The sequence below is a fragment of the Salvelinus fontinalis genome, chromosome 10 (genome assembly GCF_029448725.1).
Source record: "Salvelinus fontinalis isolate EN_2023a chromosome 10, ASM2944872v1, whole genome shotgun sequence".
Taxonomy (NCBI): domain Eukaryota; kingdom Metazoa; phylum Chordata; class Actinopteri; order Salmoniformes; family Salmonidae; genus Salvelinus; species Salvelinus fontinalis.
The window spans coordinates 45,167,474-45,189,790 of record NC_074674.1 but is presented as its reverse complement, the minus strand read 5'-3'; the positions used below and the strand labels follow the sequence as shown (position 1 = coordinate 45,189,790).

General features: G+C 37.8%; 1 protein-coding gene across 4 annotated transcripts in view; it reads left to right on the top strand.

Moving 5' to 3' along the window:
- LOC129864192 (relaxin receptor 2-like) overlaps positions 1-22,317 on the top strand; it is a 191,378-nt gene that overhangs the window by 105,808 nt on the left and 63,253 nt on the right. For 3 of the 4 annotated variants that reach the window (XM_055936887.1, XM_055936885.1, XM_055936888.1), the window contains 6 exons: positions 907-978; positions 8,151-8,222; positions 11,130-11,201; positions 11,559-11,630; positions 11,966-12,037; positions 20,338-20,567. In XM_055936887.1, coding sequence (XP_055792862.1) covers positions 907-978; positions 8,151-8,222; positions 11,130-11,201; positions 11,559-11,630; positions 11,966-12,037; positions 20,338-20,567 — 590 coding nt within the window. The remainder of the gene's footprint in view (positions 1-906; positions 979-8,150; positions 8,223-11,129; positions 11,202-11,558; positions 11,631-11,965; positions 12,038-20,337; positions 20,568-22,317) is intronic. The other variant, XM_055936886.1, reaches the window with a different exon arrangement.

The following is a 22,317-nucleotide window of genomic DNA, read 5'->3' as shown; positions in this document are numbered from 1 at the left end:
GTGTGTGTGTGTGTGTGTGTGTGTGTGTGTGTGTGTGTGTGTGTGTGTGTGTGTGTGTGTGTGTGTGTGTGTCCATGCGCTCTAATTGGGAGAGTCTGTTCCTGACTTATCAAACAACCCAACTCCCACACTGCTGCTGCGCTCTGCTTCACACACACACACACACACACACACACACACACACACACACACACACACACACACACACACACACACACACACACACACACACACACACACACACACACACACACACACACACACACACACACACACAGCCGTATCTCTCTCCAGTGTGAAAGGAGAAGATGAATCCTGATGCGGACAAAGAGACTAGTTTAGGAGTGTGCTAGCCAAAAGTGAACACCAATGTTCTCTCTCTCTCTCTCTCTCTCTCTCTCTCTCTCTCTCTCTCTCTCTCTCTCTCTCTCTCTCTCTCTCTCTCTCTCTCTCTCTCTCTCTCTCTCTCTCTCTCCTCCTCATTCTCACTCTCTCTCCCCACCTTCTCACTCTCTCTCCCCCTCTATCTCTCCCCCTCCCCTCTCTCTCTCTCTCTCTCTCTTTCTCTCTCTCTCTCTCTCTCTCTCTCTCTCTCTCTTTCTCTCTCTCTCTCGCCCCCTTCTCACTCTCTCCCCCTCCCCCTCTCTCTCACTCGCTCCCCTCCCTCCTCTCTCTCCCTCCCCCCACCTCTCTCTCCCTCCCCCTACCTCTCTCTTTCTCTGTCCCCTCTCTCTCTAACTCTCTCCCCCTCTCCCCGCTCTCTCTCTCCCTCTCTCGCTCCCCTTCTCACTCCCCCCCTCTCTCTCTCCCCTCTCTCTCTCCCCTCTCTCTCTCCCCTCTCTCTCTCTCCCCTCTCCCCTCTCTCCCCTCTCCCTCTCTCCCCTCTTTCTCTCTCTCTCTCTCCAGGGATTTTGAGGGGAACCAGGTCTTAACCATTAGCTACTCTACTCTGATGACCTGCAGCCAGCTCACAGTACTGTAAGTGCTAAGTACCGCTGTGCATGGGTCTTTACGTGTGTGTGTGTGTGTGTGTGTGTGTGTGTGTGTGTGTGTGTGTGTGTGTGTGTGTGTGTGTGTGTGTGTGTGTGTGTGTGTGTGTGTGTGTGTGTGTGTGTGTGTGTGTGTGTGTGTGTGTGTGTGTGTGTGTGTGTGTGTGTGTGTGTGTGTGTGTGTGTGTGTGTGTGTGTGATGACTTTAAAGAGACACAGAATTAAAGAGAAAGAACAAAACAACAGATGTATTTTGTGAAAACGCAATTCCACATGAGATTTCGATATTCACATTTGAACGTTTTTCCACATGTGAAAAGGCAAATTCAATTCTGATATGCAGGTTTTTCACATGTGAAACTACAAATGTCAGGTGAATCTGCAATTCAAATGTAGGGTGAAAACATGTTATATAAATCTTTTTCGGGATCGGTGTCCCTTCCACGGGACGGTTGAGCTAATGTAGGCAAGAGGTTGTAAGTAAGTAAGTATAAATTCTTGTTAATCTAACTACACTGTCCAATTTTCAGTAGGTATTACAGTGAAAGAATAGAGTAAGTGCTAAGTACCGCTGTGCATGGGTCTTTACGTGTCTGTCTGTCTGTCTGTCTGTCTGTCTGTCTGTCTGTCTGTGTGTGTGTGTGTGTGTGTGTGTGTGTGTGTGTGTGTGTGTGTGTGTGTGTGTACACTGCCACTGCATGCACTTGTGTATGCGGCCTCTCTCTACCTCTGCTGTGTCAGAATGCATCGACAGGAAACAATTGTTCTCCTCATGAACAACCTGTCAGTCTGTCAGGACATGAATGTTTCTGTGGTGTCTCTGTCAGTCTCTCAGGACATGAATGTATCTGTGGTGTCTCTGTCAGTCTGTCAGGACATGAATGTATCTGTGGTGTCTCTGTCAGTCTGTCAGGACATGAATGTTTCTGTGGTGTCTCTGTCAGTCTCTCAGGACATGAATGTATTTGTGGTGTCTCTGTCAGTCTGTCAGGACATGAAAGTATCTGTGGTGTGTTTCTGTCAGTCTGTCAGGACATGAATGTATCTGTGTGGTGTCTCTGTCAGTCTGTCAGGACATGAATGTATCTGTGGTGTCTGTCAGTCTGTCAGGACATGAATGTATCTGTTGTGTCTCTGTCAGTCTGTCAGGACATGAATGTATCTGTGGTGTCTGTCAGTCTGTCAGGACATGAATGTATCTGTGGTGTGTCTCTGTTAGTCTGTCAGGACATGAATGTTTCTGTGGTGTGTTTCTGTCAGTCTGTCAGGACATGAATGTATCTGTGGTGTGTCTCTGTCAGTCTGTCAGGACATGAATGTATCTGTGGTGTTTCTCTGTCAGTCTGTCAGGACATGAATGTATCTGTGGTGTCTGTCAGTCTGTCAGGACATGAATGTATCTGTGGTGTCTCTGTCAGTCTGTCAGGACATGAATGTATCTGTGGTGTCTGTCAGTCTGTCAGGACATGAATGTATCTGTGGTGTGTCTCTGTCAGTCTGTCAGGACATGAATGTTTCTGTGGTGTGTTTCTGTCAGTCTGTCAGGACATGAATGTATCTGTGGTGTGTCTCTGTCAGTCTGTCAGGACATGAATGTATCTGTGGTGTGTCTCTGTCAGTCTGTCAGGACATGAATGTATCTGTGGTGTCTCTGTCAGTCTGTCAGGACATGAATGTATCTGTGGTGTCTCTGTCAGTCTGTCAGGACATGAATGTATCTGTGGTGTGTTTCTGTCAGTCTGTCAGGACATGAATGTATCTGTGGTGTGTCTCTGTCAGTCTGTCAGGACATGAATGTATCTGTGGTGTGTCTCTGTCAGTCTGTCAGGACATGAATGTATCTGTGGTGTCTCTGTCAGTCTGTCAGGACATGAATGTATCTGTGGTGTGTTTCTGTCAGTCTGTCAGGACATGAATGTATCTGTGGTGTGTCTCTGTCAGTCTGTCAGGACATGAATGTATCTGTGGTGTGTTTCTGTCAGTCTGTCAGGACATGAATGTATCTGTGGTGTGTTTCTGTCAGTCTGTCAGGACATGAATGTATCTGTGGTGTCTGTCAGTCTGTCAGGACATGAATGTATCTGTGGTGTCTCTGTCAGTCTGTCAGGACATGAATGTATCTGTGGTGTCTCTGTCAGTCTGTCAGGACATGAATGTATCTGTGGTGTGTCTCTGTCAGTCTGTCAGGACATGAATGTATCTGTGGTGTGTCTCTGTCAGTCTGTCAGGACATGAATGTTTCTGTGGTGTCTCTGTCAGTCTCCTAGAAGATCTGAGTTCCTGTCTTTCCTCTGGGGTATATAACAGATTCTCTCTCGAAAATAACTTTTTCTTTTGTTAGGAGTTTGTTACGATATCCTATTTTGTTAGGAGTTTGTTAGGATATCCCTGTCTGATCCGATATCCGACAAAACATCACTTTACTTCACTTTGCAACGAAATTAAACACGGATCTCAAAGGAAATCTCCATGTGAAGCTCGTTTCCTACAGAGTTTTAAAACTCTTATCTGAAAGAGGAGTCTCTGTTGACACAGTGTTGGTTTGTGAAGGGTCCGTTCCAAATGGAACCCTATTTTGTATACGGTGCACTACTATTTGACCAGGGCCCACACCTGTAGAGGTAATAGGGTACCATTTTGGACAGACACTAATTTCCCCTGTCTCTGTATCCTACAGGCGTGGGAAACTCATAGTAGTATATCTCAAAGGGGAATCTCTACAGACACAATGTTAGTCTGGTAGGACTACCTCTCTGTTTGTATTACCCAGAGTCCTCTGGTGAAATCACTTCTGCTACATACCTTGGTGGTCTTTCTTTATTTCTTCTATAAGCCCTCCTTCTCTCTTTCCTTCTCACTCCCACTCTCCTTCTCTCTCTCTCTTTCTTTCTCTCTCTCTCTCTCTCTCCTTCTCTCTCTCTTTCTTTCTCTCTTTCTTTCTCTCTCTCTCTCCTTCTCAATCCTGCTCTCCTCTCCCTCTCCTCTCTCTCTCTCTCTCTCTCTCTCTCTCTCTTTCTTTCTCTCTCTCTCTCTCCTTCTCACTCCTGCTCTCCTCTCCCTCTCTTTCTTTCTCTCTTTCTTTCTCTCTCTCTCTCCTTCTCACTCCTGCTCTCCTCTCCCTCTCCTCTCTCTCTCTCTCTCTCTCTCTCTTTCTTTGTCTGTCTCTCTCTTTCTCTCTCTCTTTCGCTCTCTTTATCTCTCTCCACTTCTCTCTCTCTCTCTGTCTCTCTCTCTCACACTCCCTGTCTCATACAATTTAATTCAAGAGGCTTTATTGGCATAGAAATGTAGGGATTTGCAAAGGCAAGAGTACACTGCCAAAGAAAAAGTAGGAACATATAAATCTCTCTCCCTCTCTCACGCTCTCCCTCTCCATCTCTCCCTTCTCTGTTTCTCAGACATGGTGGGTTATATTAGGCTTCACACTCTGCATCTCCATCCCTCTGACTCAATGACAGCAGACCGACTGACTAACTGTCACTTAGATATGTTGTTTACTCCTCCACCGGAACACACAGCTGATTCACACACTCAGGATTAGACAGCTGTGTTTGTGTATTGTGTGTGTGTGTGTGTGTGTGTGTGTGTGTGTGTGTGTGTGTGTGTGTGTGTGTGTGTGTGTGTGTGTGTGTGTGTGTGTGTGTGTGTGTGTGTGTGTGTGTGTGTGTGTGTGTGTGTGTGTGTGTGTGTGTGTGTGTGTGTGTGTGTGTGTCGTAGCATGCTGTATTTGTGACTGACTCAGCACCAACATCAGTTGTGAATATTCAACAAGATCTCACGGCTTGGACTCTACCAGGTGTCTAAAGCGTTCCGCAGGGATACTGGTCCATGTTGACTCCAATTGCTTCCCACAGTTGTGTCAAGTTGGCTGGATGTCCTTTGAGTGGTGGACCATTCTTGATACACACGGAAAATTCTTGAGTGTGAAAAAACCCAGCAGCGTTACAGTTCTTGACACAAACCGGTGCGCCTGGTACCGGTTTGCGCCATACCCCGCGCCTGGTACCGGTGCGCCATACCCCGTTTGACACATCTACTCCCGCTCCGGCCCTCGACGTCGCCAGTTTACTCATTATTACGCACACCTGCCACCATTGTTACGCGCACCTGCGTCTCATGACTTTCACCTGGACTCCATCACTTTCCTGATTACCTTCCCTATATCTGTCACTCTGTTTGGTTCTTTCCCAGGGGTTATTGACTCAGGTTTCTGTGTTAACTTCTTCTGGCTGCAAGCCCGAAGCCGGCCACAATATGACAACAGCCACTTCAAGTGCAGGGCGCGAAATTCAAAATATATTTTTTTGAAATATTTAACTTTCACACATTAACAAGTCCAATACAGCATTTGAAAGATAAACATCTTGTGAATCCAGCCAACATGTCCGATTTTTTTTTATGTTTTACAGCGAAAACACCACATATATTTATGTTAGCTCACCACCAAATACAAAAAAGGACAGACATTTTTCACAGCACAGGTAGCATGCACAAAGCCAACCTAACTAACCAAGAACCAACCAAACTAACCAACAAACAACTTCATCAGATGACAGTCTTATAAAATGTTATTCAATAAATCTATGTTTTGTTCGAAAAATGTGTATATTTCAGGTATTAATCATAGTTTACATTTCAGCTACAATCAGAAATGGCACCGAAAGCAGCCAGAATAATTACAGACACCAACGTCAAATACCTAAATACTCATCATAAAACATTTCTGAAAAATCGATGGTGTACAGCAAATTAAAGACAAACATCTTGTGAATCCAGCCAATATTTCCGATATTTTAAGTGTTTTACAGCGAAAACACAATATAGCATTATATTAGCTTACTACAATAGCCTACCACACTACCGCATTCATTCATCAAGGCACGTTAGCGATAGCGAATAAACCAGCAAGATATATCATTTTTGACTAACCTTGATAAGCTTCATCAGATGACAGTCCTATAACATCAGGTTATACATACACTTATGTTTTTTCGAAAATGTGCATATTTAGAGCTGAAATCAGTGGTTATACATTGTGCTAACGTAGCATCTTTTTCCCACAACGTCCGGATATTTTTCTGACACACATATTCTGACCAAATAACTATTCATAAACATAACTAAAAAATACATGTTGTATAGGAAATGATAGATACACTAGTTCTTAATGCAATCGCCGTGTTAGAATTCAAAAAATAACTTCATTACGATATGCAGTTTACGTTATGGCGAGAGAGTACCCAAAAGCTGGGCGCAAACGACTAGTTCACATGTACGACAGATATATGAAATAGCATCATAAAATGGGTCCTACTTTTGCTGATCTTTCATCAGAATGTTGTACAAGGGGTCCTTTGTCGGGAACAATCGTTGTTTGGATTTAGAACGGCCTTTTTCCCTCTTGATTTAGCAAGCACACTAGCCAAGTGGCGCAAATCTCTCCATCGTCAACAAAAAATGGAGAGGTACATGGGGGAAAGGTACATGGGGGAGGTGTGACTGTGTGTATGTGTCAGGTAAGGTACATGGGGGAGGTGTGACTGTGTGTGTGTGTGTGTGTGTGTGTGTGTGTGTGTGTGTGTGTGTGTGTGTGTGTGTGTGTGTGTGTGTGTGTGTGTGTGTGTGTGTGTGTGTGTGTGTGTGTGTGTGTGTGTGTGTGTGTGTGTGTGTAAGGTACATGGGGAGGTGTGACTGTGTGTTAGTGAGTGTGTGTCAGGTAAGGTACATGGGGGGGTGTGACTGTGTGTTAGTGTGTGTGTGTGTGTAAGGTACATGGGGGAGGTGTGACTGTGTGTTAGTGTGTGTGTGTGTGTGTGTGTGTGTGTGGGTGTAAGGTACATGGGGGGGTGTGACTGTGTGTTAGTGTGTGTGTGTGTGTAAGGTACATGGGGGAGGTGTGACTGTGTGTTAGTGTGTGTGTGTGTGTGTGTGTGTGTGTGGGTGTAAGGTACATGGGGGGGTGTGACTGTGTGTGTGTGTGTGTGTGTGTGTGTGTGTGTGTGTGTGTGTGTGTGTGTGTGTGTGTGTGTGTGTGTGTGTGTGTGTGTGTGTGTGTGTGTGTGTGTGTGTGTGTGTGTGTGTTAGGTACATGGGGAGGTGTGACTGTGTGTGTGTGTGTGTGTGTGTAAGGTACATGGGGGAGGTGTGACTGTGTGTTAGTGTGTATGTGTCAGGTAAGGTACATGGGGGAGGTGTGACTGTGTGTATGTGTGTGTGTGTGTGTAAGGTACATGGGGGAGGTGTGACTGTGTGTTAGTGTGTGTGTGTGTGTGTGTGTGTGTGTGTGTGTGGGTGTAAGGTACATGGGGGGGTGTGACTGTGTGTGTGTGTGTGTGTGTGTGTGTGTGTGTGTGTGTGTGTGTGTGTGTGTGTGTGTGTGTGTGTAAGGTACATGGGGGGGGGGGTGACTGTGTGTTAATGTGTATGTGTCAGGTAAGGTACATGGGGGGGGGGGGGGGTGACTGTGTGTTTGTGTGTGTGTGTGTGTGTGTGTGTGTGTGTGTGTGTGTGTGTGTGTGTGTGTGTGTGTGTGTGTGTGTGTGTGTGTGTGTGTGTGTGTGTAAGGTACATGGGGAGGTGTGACTGTGTGTGTGTGTGTGTGTGTGTGTGTAAGGTACATGGGGGAGGTGTGACTGTGTGTTAGTGTGTATGTGTCAGGTAAGGTACATGGGGGAGGTGTGACTGTGTGTATGTGGCACGTAAGGTACATGGGGGAGGTGTGGCTGTGTGTTCGTGTGTTCGTGTGTTCGTGTATTCGTGTGTTAGTGTGTGTGGGTGTGGCTGTGGGTGTGGGTGTGTGTGTGTGTGGACGTGTTAGTTAACAAGAATAGTAAACAAACAACATTCTGACCAACTGGGGACATTTTGTTAGTCCTCACGAGGTGAAATGCTATTTCTAGGGGGTTTGGGGTTCAGGTTAGAATTAGTGTTAGGGTTAGAATTACGTTAAAGGTTAGGGTTAGGAGCCAGGGTTAGTTTTAGTTTTAAGGTTAGGGTTAGGGTTAGGGTAAGATTACAGGTTAGGGGTTAGGGAAAATAGGATTTTGAATGGGACTGAATTGTGTGTCCTCACAATGTCAGCTGAACAAGACTGTGTGTGTCTGTGTGATAAATAAGTGTTTGAAACCATTAAACTGTAGTAATTCTCTCTATCCCTGACAGGCTCCTAATGGGCAACAAGATCACAACTCTTCCTGAGAACACTTTTCAGTCTCTAGTGGTTCTAGAAGAACTGTGAGTAGAACCCTAACTGAACAATGAGAACTATTAGCAGAACCCTAACTGAACAATGAGAACTATTAGCAGAACCCTAACTGAACAATGACAACTATTAGCAGAATCCTAACTGAACAATGAGAACTATTAGCAGAACCCTAACTGAACAATGAGAACTATTAGCAGAACCCTAACTGAACAATGACAACTATTAGCAGAACCCTAACTGAACAATGACAACTATTAGCAGAACCCTAACTGAACAATGACAACTATTAGCAGAACCCTAACTGAACAATGGCAACTATTAGCAGAACCCTAACTGAACAATGACAACTATTAGCAGAACCCTAACTGAACAATGACAACTATTAGCAGAACCCTAACTGAACAATGACAACTATTAGCAGAACCCTAACTGAACAATGAGAACTATTAGCAGAACCCTAACTGAACAATGACAACTATTAGCAGAACCCTAACTGAACAATGAGAACTATTAGCAGAACCCTAACTGAACAATGACAACTATTAGCAGATCCCTAACTGAACAATGACAACTATTAGCAGAACCCTAACTGAACATTGACAACTATAAGCAGAACCCTAACTGAACATTGGCAACTATTAGCAGAACCCTAACTGAACATTGACAACTATTAGCAGAACCCTAACTGAACATTGACAACTATTAACAGAACCCTAACTGAACAATGACAACTATTAACAGAACCCTACCTGAACATTGACAACTATTAGCAGAACCCTAACTGAACAATGAGAACTATTGGCAGAACCCTAACTGAACATTGACAACTATTAGCAGAACCCTAACTGAACAATGACAACTATTAGCAGAACCCTAACTGAACATTGACAACTATTAACAGAACCCTAACTGAACAATGACAACTATTAACAGAACCCTACCTGAACAATGACAACTATTAGCAGAACCCTAACTGAACAATGACAACTATTAGCAGAACCCTACCTGAACAATGACAACTATTAGCAGAACCCTAACTGAACAATGACAACTATTAGCAGAACCCTAACTGAACATTGACAACTATTAGCAGAACCCTAACTGAACAATGAGAACTATTAGCAGAACCCTAACTGAACAATGACAACTATTAGCAGAACCCTAACTGAACAATGACAACTATTAGCAGAACCCTAACTGAACATTGAGAACTATTAGCAGAACCCTAACTGAACAATGACAACTATTAGCAGAACCCTAACTGAACAATGACAACTATTAGCAGAACCCTAACTGAACAATGAGAACTATTAGCAGAACCCTAACTGAACATTGACAACTATTAGCAGAACCCTAACTGAACAATGACAACTATTAGCAGAACCCTAACTGAACAATGACAACTATTAGCAGAACCCTAACTGAACAATGACAACTATTAACAGAACCCTAACTGAACAATGACAACTATTAGCAGAACCCTAACTGAACAATGACAACTATTAGCAAAACCCTAAATGAACAATGAAAACTATTAGCAGAACCCTAACTGAACATTGACAACTATTGACAGAACCCTAACTGAACAATGAGAACTATTAGCAGAACCCTAACTGAACATTGGCAACTATTAGCAGAACCCTAACTGAACATTGACAACTATTAGCAGAACCCTAACTGAACATTGACAACTATTAACAGAACCCTAACTGAACAATGACAACTATTAACAGAACCCTACCTGAACATTGACAACTATTAGCAGAACCCTAACTGAACAATGAGAACTATTGGCAGAACCCTAAATGAACATTGACAACTATTAGCAGAACCCTAACTGAACAATGACAACTATTAGCAGAACCCTAACTGAACATTGACAACTATTAACAGAACCCTAACTGAACAATGACAACTATTAACAGAACCCTACCTGAACAATGACAACTATTAGCAGAACCCTACCTGAACAATGACAACTATTAGCAGAACCCTAACTGAACAATGACAACTATTAGCAGAACCCTAACTGAACATTGACAACTATTAGCAGAACCCTAACTGAACAATGACAACTATTAGCAGAACCCTAACTGAACAATGACAACTATTAGCAGAACCCTAACTGAACAATGACAACTATTAGCAGAACCCTAACTGAACATTGAGAACTATTAGCAGAACCCTAACTGAACAATGACAACTATTAGCAGAACCCTAACTGAACAATGAGAACTATTAGCAGAACCCTAACTGAACAATGAGAACTATTAGCAGAACCCTAACTGAACATTGACAACTATTAGCAGAACCCTAACTGAACAATGACAACTATTAGCAGAACCCTAACTGAACAATGACAACTATTAGCAGAAGCCTAACTGAACAATGACAACTATTAACAGAACCCTAACTGAACAATGACAACTATTAGCAGAACCCTAACTGAACAATGACAACTATTAGCAAAACCCTAACTGAACAATGACAACTATTAGCAGAACCCTAACTGAACATTGACAACTATTAGCAGAACCCAAACTGAACAATGACAACTATTAGCAGAACCCTAACTGAACAATGACAACTATTAGCAGAACCCTAACTGAACATTGACAACTATTAGCAGAACCCTAACTGAACAATGACAACTATTAGCAGAACCCTAACTGAACATTGACAACTATTAGCAGAACCCTAACTGAACAATGACAACTATTAGCAGAACCCTAACTGAACATTGACAACTATTAGCAACTATACCTCCCCCCCTCTCTCTGCCCTCCTGCTCTCGCTCTCCCCTCTCTCTCCCTCTCTCCTTCCTCCTCTCCTTCCCCCCTCTCTCTGCCCCTCTCTCTGCCCTCCTGCTCTCGCTCTCCCCTCTCTCTCCCTCTCTCCTTAACCCCCCTCTCTTTTTTCTCTCCCTCTGTTTTCAGAGACCTGTCGGACAACCGGATTACTGAGCTCCCCAACAACACCTTTAAGAGCCTAAAGTCCCTCGTCAAACTGTGAGTCACAGGTTGTGTCCCAAATGGAACCCGATTACGGCATAACATCTGATAAAAAAGGATTGAAGATATTACAAATATATACTGTTAATTACGGCAATTTAAAAGCTGTTAATTACCTCAGTTTAACAGCTTTAAGAGCTTAAAGTCTCATAATTCTGCGAGTCTCACAATACAGGACTGTTTATGTCTGCTTCTCCTCTAACCCTGGAAACATGACTTTACATCTGACAAACGGGGCTTAATAAAAGATGACAAATGTTGTTCTACTGACTGTTAAAAACTGTTCGTCTCAGAATACCTGCATGCCTGTCCATCCGCCTGTCAGACAGATTACTTCTTTACCTATTGTCACAGGAACATATCCCATAATCCTCTGTTCCACATCCACCCGGGTCACTTTGATCACCTGACCCAGCTCCAGTCCCTGTGAGTAGTACACATACAGCCTACCAGTACCATACACGAACAGTACCTACGAAATACCTACCAGTACCTATCAGTACTGTACGCTATCAGTACCTACCAGTACTTACCACTACCTACCAGTATCTACCACTACCTACCAGTATCTACCACTACCTACCAGTACCTGCCAGTACTTACCAGTACCTACCAGTGCCTACTAGTACTTACCAGTATCTACCAGTACGTACCAGTACCTACCAGTACCGGCGAGTACCTACCAGTATCGTACACTATAGGAAGATACATGTTGACTAAATCTAATCAAGTTAATAAACTGTGTGATGTCTTGTCTTTAGAAGTCTGGAGGGTATTGAGATTCCAGACATCCAGACGAAGATGTTTGCACCCATGGGAAACCTCTCCCACATGTATGTACATACTGTATCACATTCTGTACTATATATCCTGTACATCACAGTCAATATTATATGTCCTGTATATCACATTCTATACTATATGTCCTGTATATCACATTCTATACTATATGTCCTGTGTATCACAGTCAATATTATATGTCCTGTATATCACATTCTATACTATATGTCCTGTACATCACAGTCAATATTATATGTCCTGTATATCACATTCTATACTATATGTCCTGTATATCAATTTCTATACTATATGTCCTGTATATCAATTTCTATACTATATGTCCTGTATATCACATTAAATACTATATGTTCATCACATTCTATACTATATGTCCTGTATATCACATTCTATACTATATGTCCTGTATATCACATTCTATACTATATGTCCTGTATATCACATTCTATATTATATGTCCTGTTCATCACATTCTATACTATATGTCCTGTATATCACATTCTATACTATATGTTCATCACATTCTATACTATATGTCCTGTATATCACATTCTATACTATATGTCCTATATATCACATTCTATACTATATGTACTGTATATCACATTCTATATTATATGTCCTGTTGATCACATTCTATACTATATGTCCTGTATATCACATTCTATACTATATGTTCATCACATTCTATACTATATGTCCTGTATATCACATTCTATACTATATGTCCTGTATATCACATTCTATACTATATGTCCTGTATATCACATTCTATACTATATGTCCTGTATATCACATTCTATACTATATGTCCTGTATATCACATTCTATATTATATGTCCTGTTCATCACATTCTATACTATATGTCCTGTTTATCACATTCTATACTATATGTCCTGTATATCACATTCTATACTATATGTCCTGTATATCACATTCTATACTATATGTCCTGTATATCACATTCTATATTATATGTCCTGTTCATCACATTCTATACTATATGTCCTGTTTATCACATTCTATACTATATGTCCTGTATATCACATTCTATACTATATGTCCTGTATATCACATTCTATACTATATCTCCTGTATATCACATTCTATACTATATGTCCTGGATATCACATTCTATACTATATGTCCTGTATATCACATTCTATATTATATATCCTGTTCATCACATTCTATACTATATGTCCTGTATATCACATTCTATACTATATGTTCATCACATTCTATACTATATGTCCTGTATATCACATTCTATACTATATGTTCATCACATTCTATACTATATGTTCATCACATTCTATACTATATGTTCATCACATTCTATACTATATGACCTGTATATCACATTCTATACTATATGACCTGTATATCACATTCTGTACTATATGTCCTGTATATCACATTCTATACTATATGTCCTGTATATCACATTCTATACTATATGTTCTGTTTATCACATTCTATACTATATGTCCTGTTTATCACATTCTATACTATATGTCCTGTATATCACATTCTATACTATATGTCCTGTATATCACATTCTATACTATATGTCCTGTATATCACATTCTATATTATATGTCCTGTTCATCACATTCTATACTATATGTCCTGTATATCACATTCTATACTATATGTTCATCACATTCTATACTATATGTCCTGTATATCACATTCTATACTATATGTTCATCACATTCTATACTATATGTCCTGTATATCACATTCTATACTATATGTTCATCACATTCTATACTATATGTCCTTTTTATCACATTCTATACTATATATCCTGTATATCACATTCTATACTATATATCCTGTACATCACATTCTATACTATATGTCCTGTTTATCACATTCTATACTATCTGTTCATCACATTCTATACTATATGTCCTGTTTATCACATTCTATACTATATATCCTGTATATCACATTCTATACTATATGTCCTGTTTATCACATTCTATACTATATATCCTGTATATCACATTCTATACTATATGTCCTGTTTATCACATTCTATACTATATGTCCTGTATATCACATTCTATACTATATGTCCTGTATATCACATTCTATACTATATGTCCTGTATATCACATTCTATACTATATGTCCTGTATATCACATTCTATATTATATGTCCTGTATATCACATTCTATACTATATGTCCTGTTTATCACATTCTATACTATATGTCCTGTATATCACATTCTATATTATATGTCCTGTATATCACATTCTATACTATATGTTCATCACATTCTATATATATCCTGTATATCACATTCTATACTACATGTCCTGTATATCACATTCTATACTACATGTCCTGTATATCATATTCTATACTATATGTCCTGTATATCACATTCTATACTATATGTTCATCACATTCTATATTATGTCCTGTTTATCACATTCTATTCTATATGCCCTGTATATCACATTCTATAGTATGTCCTGTTTATCACATTCTATACTATATGACCTGTTTATCACATTCTATACTATATGACCTGTATATCACATTCTGTACAATATGTCCTGTATATCACATTCTATACTATATGACCTGTATATCACATTCTATATTATATGACCTGTTTATCACATTCTATACTATATGACCTGTTCATCACATTCTATACTATATATCTTGTATATCACATTCTATACTACATGTCCTGTATATCACATTCTATACTACATGTCCTGTATATCACATTCTATACTATATGTCCTGTATATCACATTCTATACTATATGTTCATCACATTCTATATTATGTCCTGTTTATCACATTCTATACTATATGACCTGTTTATCACATTCTATACTATATGACCTGTATATCACATTCTATACTATATGACCTGTATATCACATTCTGTACTATATGTCCTGTATATCACATTCTATACTATATGGCCTGTATATCACATTCTATATTATATGACCTGTTTATCACATTCTATACTATATGACCTGTTTATCACATTCTGTACTATATGTCCTGTATATCACATTCTATATTATATGTCCTGTATATCACATTCTATTTTATATGTTCTGTTTATCACATTCTATACTATATGTTCTGTTTATCACATTCTATACTATATGTCCTGTTTATCACATTCTATACTATATGTTCTGTTTATCACATTCTATACTATATGTCCTGTATATCACATTCTATACTACATGTCCTGTATATCACATTCTATACTATATGTCCTGTATATCACATTCTATACTATATGTTCATCACATTCTATATTATGTCCTGTTTATCACATTCTATTCTATATGTCCTGTATATCACATTCTATACTATATGTTCATCACATTCTATACTATATATCTTGTATATCACATTCTATACTACATGTCCTGTATATCACATTCTATACTACATGTCCTGTATATCACATTCTATACTATATGTCCTGTATATCACATTCTATACTATATGTTCATCACATTCTATATTATGTCCTGTTTATCACATTCTATTCTATATGTCCTGTAATCACATTCTATAGTATGTCCTGTTTATCACATTCTATACTATATGACCTGTTTATCACATTCTATACTATATGACCTGTATATCACATTCTGTACTATATGTCCTGTATATCACATTCTATACTATATGTCCTGTGTATCACAGTCAATATTATATGTCCTGTATATCACATTCTATACTATATGTCCTGTACATCACAGTCAATATTATATGTCCTGTATATCACATTCTATACTATATGTCCTGTATATCACATTCTATACTATATGTCCTGTGTATCACAGTCAATATTATATGTCCTGTATATCACATTCTATACTATATGTCCTGTACATCACAGTCAATATTATATGTCCTGTATATCACATTCTATACTATATGTCCTGTATATCAATTTCTATACTATATGTCCTGTATATCAATTTCTATACTATATGTCCTGTATATCACATTAAATACTATATGTTCATCACATTCTATACTATATGTCCTGTATATCACATTCTATACTATATGTCCTGTATATCACATTCTATACTATATGTCCTGTATATCACATTCTATATTATATGTCCTGTTCATCACATTCTATACTATATGTCCTGTATATCACATTCTATACTATATGTTCATCACATTCTATACTATATGTCCTGTATATCACATTCTATACTATATGTCCTATATATCACATTCTATACTATATGTACTGTATATCACATTCTATATTATATGTCCTGTTGATCACATTCTATACTATATGTCCTGTATATCACATTCTATACTATATGTTCATCACATTCTATACTATATGTCCTGTATATCACATTCTATACTATATGTCCTGTATATCACATTCTATACTATATGTCCTGTATATCACATTCTATACTATATGTCCTGTATATCACATTCTATACTATATGTCCTGTATATCACATTCTATATTATATGTCCTGTTCATCACATTCTATACTATATGTCCTGTTTATCACATTCTATACTATATGTCCTGTATATCACATTCTATACTATATGTCCTGTATATCACATTCTATACTATATGTCCTGTATATCACATTCTATATTATATGTCCTGTTCATCACATTCTATACTATATGTCCTGTTTATCACATTCTATACTATATGTCCTGTATATCACATTCTATACTATATGTCCTGTATATCACATTCTATACTATATCTCCTGTATATCACATTCTATACTATATGTCCTGGATATCACATTCTATACTATATGTCCTGTATATCACATTCTATATTATATATCCTGTTCATCACATTCTATACTATATGTCCTGTATATCACATTCTATACTATATGTTCATCACATTCTATACTATATGTCCTGTATATCACATTCTATACTATATGTTCATCACATTCTATACTATATGTTCATCACATTCTATACTATATGTTCATCACATTCTATACTATATGACCTGTATATCACATTCTATACTATATGACCTGTATATCACATTCTGTACTATATGTCCTGTATATCACATTCTATACTATATGTCCTGTATATCACATTCTATACTATATGTTCTGTTTATCACATTCTATACTATATGTCCTGTTTATCACATTCTATACTATATGTCCTGTATATCACATTCTATACTATATGTCCTGTATATCACATTCTATACTATATGTCCTGTATATCACATTCTATATTATATGTCCTGTTCATCACATTCTATACTATATGTCCTGTATATCACATTCTATACTATATGTTCATCACATTCTATACTATATGTCCTGTATATCACATTCTATACTATATGTTCATCACATTCTATACTATATGTCCTGTATATCACATTCTATACTATATGTTCATCACATTCTATACTATATGTCCTGTTTATCACATTCTATACTATATATCCTGTATATCACATTCTATACTATATATCCTGTACATCACATTCTATACTATATGTCCTGTTTATCACATTCTATACTATCTGTTCATCACATTCTATACTATATGTCCTGTTTATCACATTCTATACTATATATCCTGTATATCACATTCTATACTATATGTCCTGTTTATCACATTCTATACTATATATCCTGTATATCACATTCTATACTATATGTCCTGTTTATCACATTCTATACTATATGTCCTGTATATCACATTCTATACTATATGTCCTGTATATCACATTCTATACTATATGTCCTGTATATCACATTCTATACTATATGTCCTGTATATCACATTCTATATTATATGTCCTGTATATCACATTCTATACTATATGTCCTGTTTATCACATTCTATACTATATGTCCTGTATATCACATTCTATATTATATGTCCTGTATATCACATTCTATACTATATGTTCATCACATTCTATATATATCCTGTATATCACATTCTATACTACATGTCCTGTATATCACATTCTATACTACATGTCCTGTATATCATATTCTATACTATATGTCCTGTATATCACATTCTATACTATATGTTCATCACATTCTATATTATGTCCTGTTTATCACATTCTATTCTATATGCCCTGTATATCACATTCTATAGTATGTCCTGTTTATCACATTCTATACTATATGACCTGTTTATCACATTCTATACTATATGACCTGTATATCACATTCTGTACAATATGTCCTGTATATCACATTCTATACTATATGACCTGTATATCACATTCTATATTATATGACCTGTTTATCACATTCTATACTATATGACCTGTTCATCACATTCTATACTACATGTCCTGTATATCACATTCTATACTACATGTCCTGTATATCACATTCTATACTATATGTCCTGTATATCACATTCTATACTATATGTTCATCACATTCTATATTATGTCCTGTTTATCACATTCTATACTATATGACCTGTTTATCACATTCTATACTATATGACCTGTATATCACATTCTATACTATATGACCTGTATATCACATTCTATACTATATGACCTGTATATCACATTCTGTACTATATGTCCTGTATATCACATTCTATACTATATGGCCTGTATTTCACATTCTATATTATATGACCTGTTTATCACATTCTATACTATATGACCTGTTCATCACATTCTGTACTATATGTCCTGTATATCACATTCTATATTATATGTCCTGTATATCACATTCTATTTTATATGTTCTGTTTATCACATTCTATACTATATGTTCTGTTTATCACATTCTATACTATATGTCCTGTTTATCACATTCTATACTATATGTTCTGTTTATCACATTCTATACTATATGTCCTGTATATCACATTCTATACTACATGTCCTGTATATCACATTCTATACTATATGTCCTGTATATCACATTCTATACTATATGTTCATCACATTCTATATTATGTCCTGTTTATCACATTCTATTCTATATGTCCTGTATATCACATTCTATACTATATGTTCATCACATTCTATACTATATATCTTGTATATCACATTCTATACTACATGTCCTGTATATCACATTCTATACTACATGTCCTGTATATCACATTCTATACTATATGTCCTGTATATCACATTCTATACTATATGTTCATCACATTCTATATTATGTCCTGTTTATCACATTCTATTCTATATGTCCTGTAATCACATTCTATAGTATGTCCTGTTTATCACATTCTATACTATATGACCTGTTTATCACATTCTATACTATATGACCTGTATATCACATTCTGTACTATATGTCCTGTATATCACATTCTATACTATATGACCTGTATATCACATTCTATATTATATGACCTGTTTATCACATTCTATACTATATGACCTGTTTATCACATTCTGTACTATATGTCCTGTATATCACATTCTATATTATATGTCCTGTATATCACATTCTATTTTATATGTTCTGTTTATCACATTCTATACTATATGTTCTGTTTATCACATTCTATACTATATGTCCTGTTTATCACATTCTATACTATATATTCTGTTTATCACATTCTATACTATGTTCTGTTTATCACATTCTATACTATATGTCCTGTATATCACATTCTATATTATATGTCCTGTTTATCACATTCTATACTATATGTTCATCACATTCTATACTATATGTCCTGTATATCACATTCTATATTATATGTCCTGTTCATCACATTCTATACTATATGTCCTGTATATCACATTCTATACTATATGTTCATCACATTCTATATTATGTCCTGTTTATCACATTCTATACTATATGTCCTGTATATCACATTCTATACTATATGTCCTGTTTATCACATTCTAAAATATATGTCCTGTTTATCACATTCTATACTATATGTTCTGTTTATCACATTCTATAGTATGTTCTGTTTATCACATTCTATACTATATGTCCTGTATATCACATTCTATATTATATGTCCTGTATATCACATTCTATACTATATGTCCTGTTTATCACATTCTATACTATATGTTCATCACATTCTATATTATGTGCTGTATATCACATTATATACTATATGTCCTGTATATCGCATTCTATATTATATGTCCTGTTTATCACATTCTATACTATATGTTCATCACATTCTATACTATATGTTCATCACATTCTATACTATATGCCCTGTCATCACATTCTATACTCTATGTCCTGTTATCACATTCTATACTATATGTCCTGTTCATCACATTCTATACTATATGTTGTCGTTCCCCTCGTAGCTACTTCAAGACGTTCCAGTACTGTTCCTATGCGCCCCACGTGAGAACGTGTAAGCCCAACACAGACGGTATCTCTTCCTTCGAGGACCTGTTAGCCAACGTGGTGCTCAGGGTCTCTGTGTGGGTCATGGCCTTCATCACATGTTTCGGGAACCTCTTCGTCATCGGGATGAGGTCTCTGATCAGGGCGGAGAACAACCTGCACGCCGCCTGCATCAAAGTCCTCTGCTGTGAGTTATATGGAATGTTTATAGACAAACACAGGTGTCGTGACTATCATTAATGTGATGACGGCTATTTTATCAAATCAATTAACTATGTTTAATTATTACGTTATTCAATGAACCATGTAACAATTAACTCATTATTAACTTGGGGCACCACGGAAAAAGTTTGTTTAATGAGTTACTGTTTCCCGAATTAATTTAAGAATATATCAGAATATATCGTTAACTTAAGAATATATCAGAATATATCGTTGTCATACCAGTCATAAATTAATCGTTATTACCTCATATCAGTCTCATTCTGAACGTCGCAAAATTCTATACTGTCTCTAGTGGACTAACTCGATATGACGGCTTGTTACACAACGGAAGGGTAAAGGTAAGATAAAGAGAACGGGAGAGACAAAGAGAGTGGGCTAGTACATATATGTGGAAGCTATACTCATGAAAAATAAATACTTTGGACATGAACGACCGCTCATTCGAAAATAAATGCAACACATATTTACGCTTGTATGCATTTGTCATCTCTCTGTTGAAACCACTCGTCCATCTATGGTGAGTAGTTCGATGTAAGTCTCTAGTTGTCCACCAGAGGTCACAATGTACTCAGTTGTAGTAGGCTTCTTTGTCCCTGAGTGTTCGTTAGACTGGATACATCAGAGGTACACACACGGTGGTTCCTGTTCGAGTTTACTAGACTAAAGTACTTAAACAGCTGCAGGCTGAATGTTCTGATGTAGCCTTTATCTTCTTCACTCAAGAGTTTGAGTCTTACCGTATACTGGTCTTGTAGTTTTAAACCATTGCAATGTGTAGCCACAGCTCCAACGCTTTCGGGTCTGGTGTAAATTTCGTTAGCAGTCCTTTTATGCGCTCGCCTTGGAGGGCGGTTCCATCACGTTGCCACAATGTCTTTGCTCACGTGGGCGTGGTTACTGGCTTGGCAACAGTTTATATGAAAAACAATTCTCATTCAGAAGGCTAAAATAGCATTTCATTTTCTCACAAATAGTTTCAAATTTAATAATATATGTTTTACAACATTTAGATGTAAATCTGATAACTGGGACGTATACATTGGTAGAGTTACAGTTATTTAGTTATACCGTCCTTAATGATATCACAAAACAATACACTTTTGACAGGATTTATTGTTTGCAGCCCCACCAACCATTCCAGATGTTTGGATTTGAAAACTAATGTTCCAATGTCCAATCTTTTGATGTTTGAAGTTTTGGCATGAGTCTCTCTCGACACACAAAGGATTTTTTACTTTTCCATACTGTAGTGCAAGAGAGAGAAAGTTTACGACCAGTCATTAGATTCATACAACCGGCCCCACTCCCCCTCTTCCTTTCTGGTGGGAGAGAGGGGGGGGGTATCTTTGATTCTCACCCAGGAGCGAGAGTCACGACACAGGACACACAGACATGCAGGCACACACATACACACAGGCACACACACTCACTGTGGGTGAAAGTCATCAGGGCATAGCAGCTGCTGATCTCAGTTGGAGACCCCATGGCAGGTCAGACAAGACAGCTCCCTACAGCCTCTCGCTCTCTTTCTCTCTTTTTCTCTCTCTCTCGCTCTCTTTCTCTCTCTTTCTCTCTCTCTCCTCTCTTTCACTTTCTCTCTCTCTCCTCCCTCTCTCTTTCTATCTCTCTCACTCAGTCTTTCTTTCTCTCACTGTCTCTCTCACTTTCACTCTCTCTCCTCCCCCCTCTCTCTCCTCTCTTTCACTCTCTCT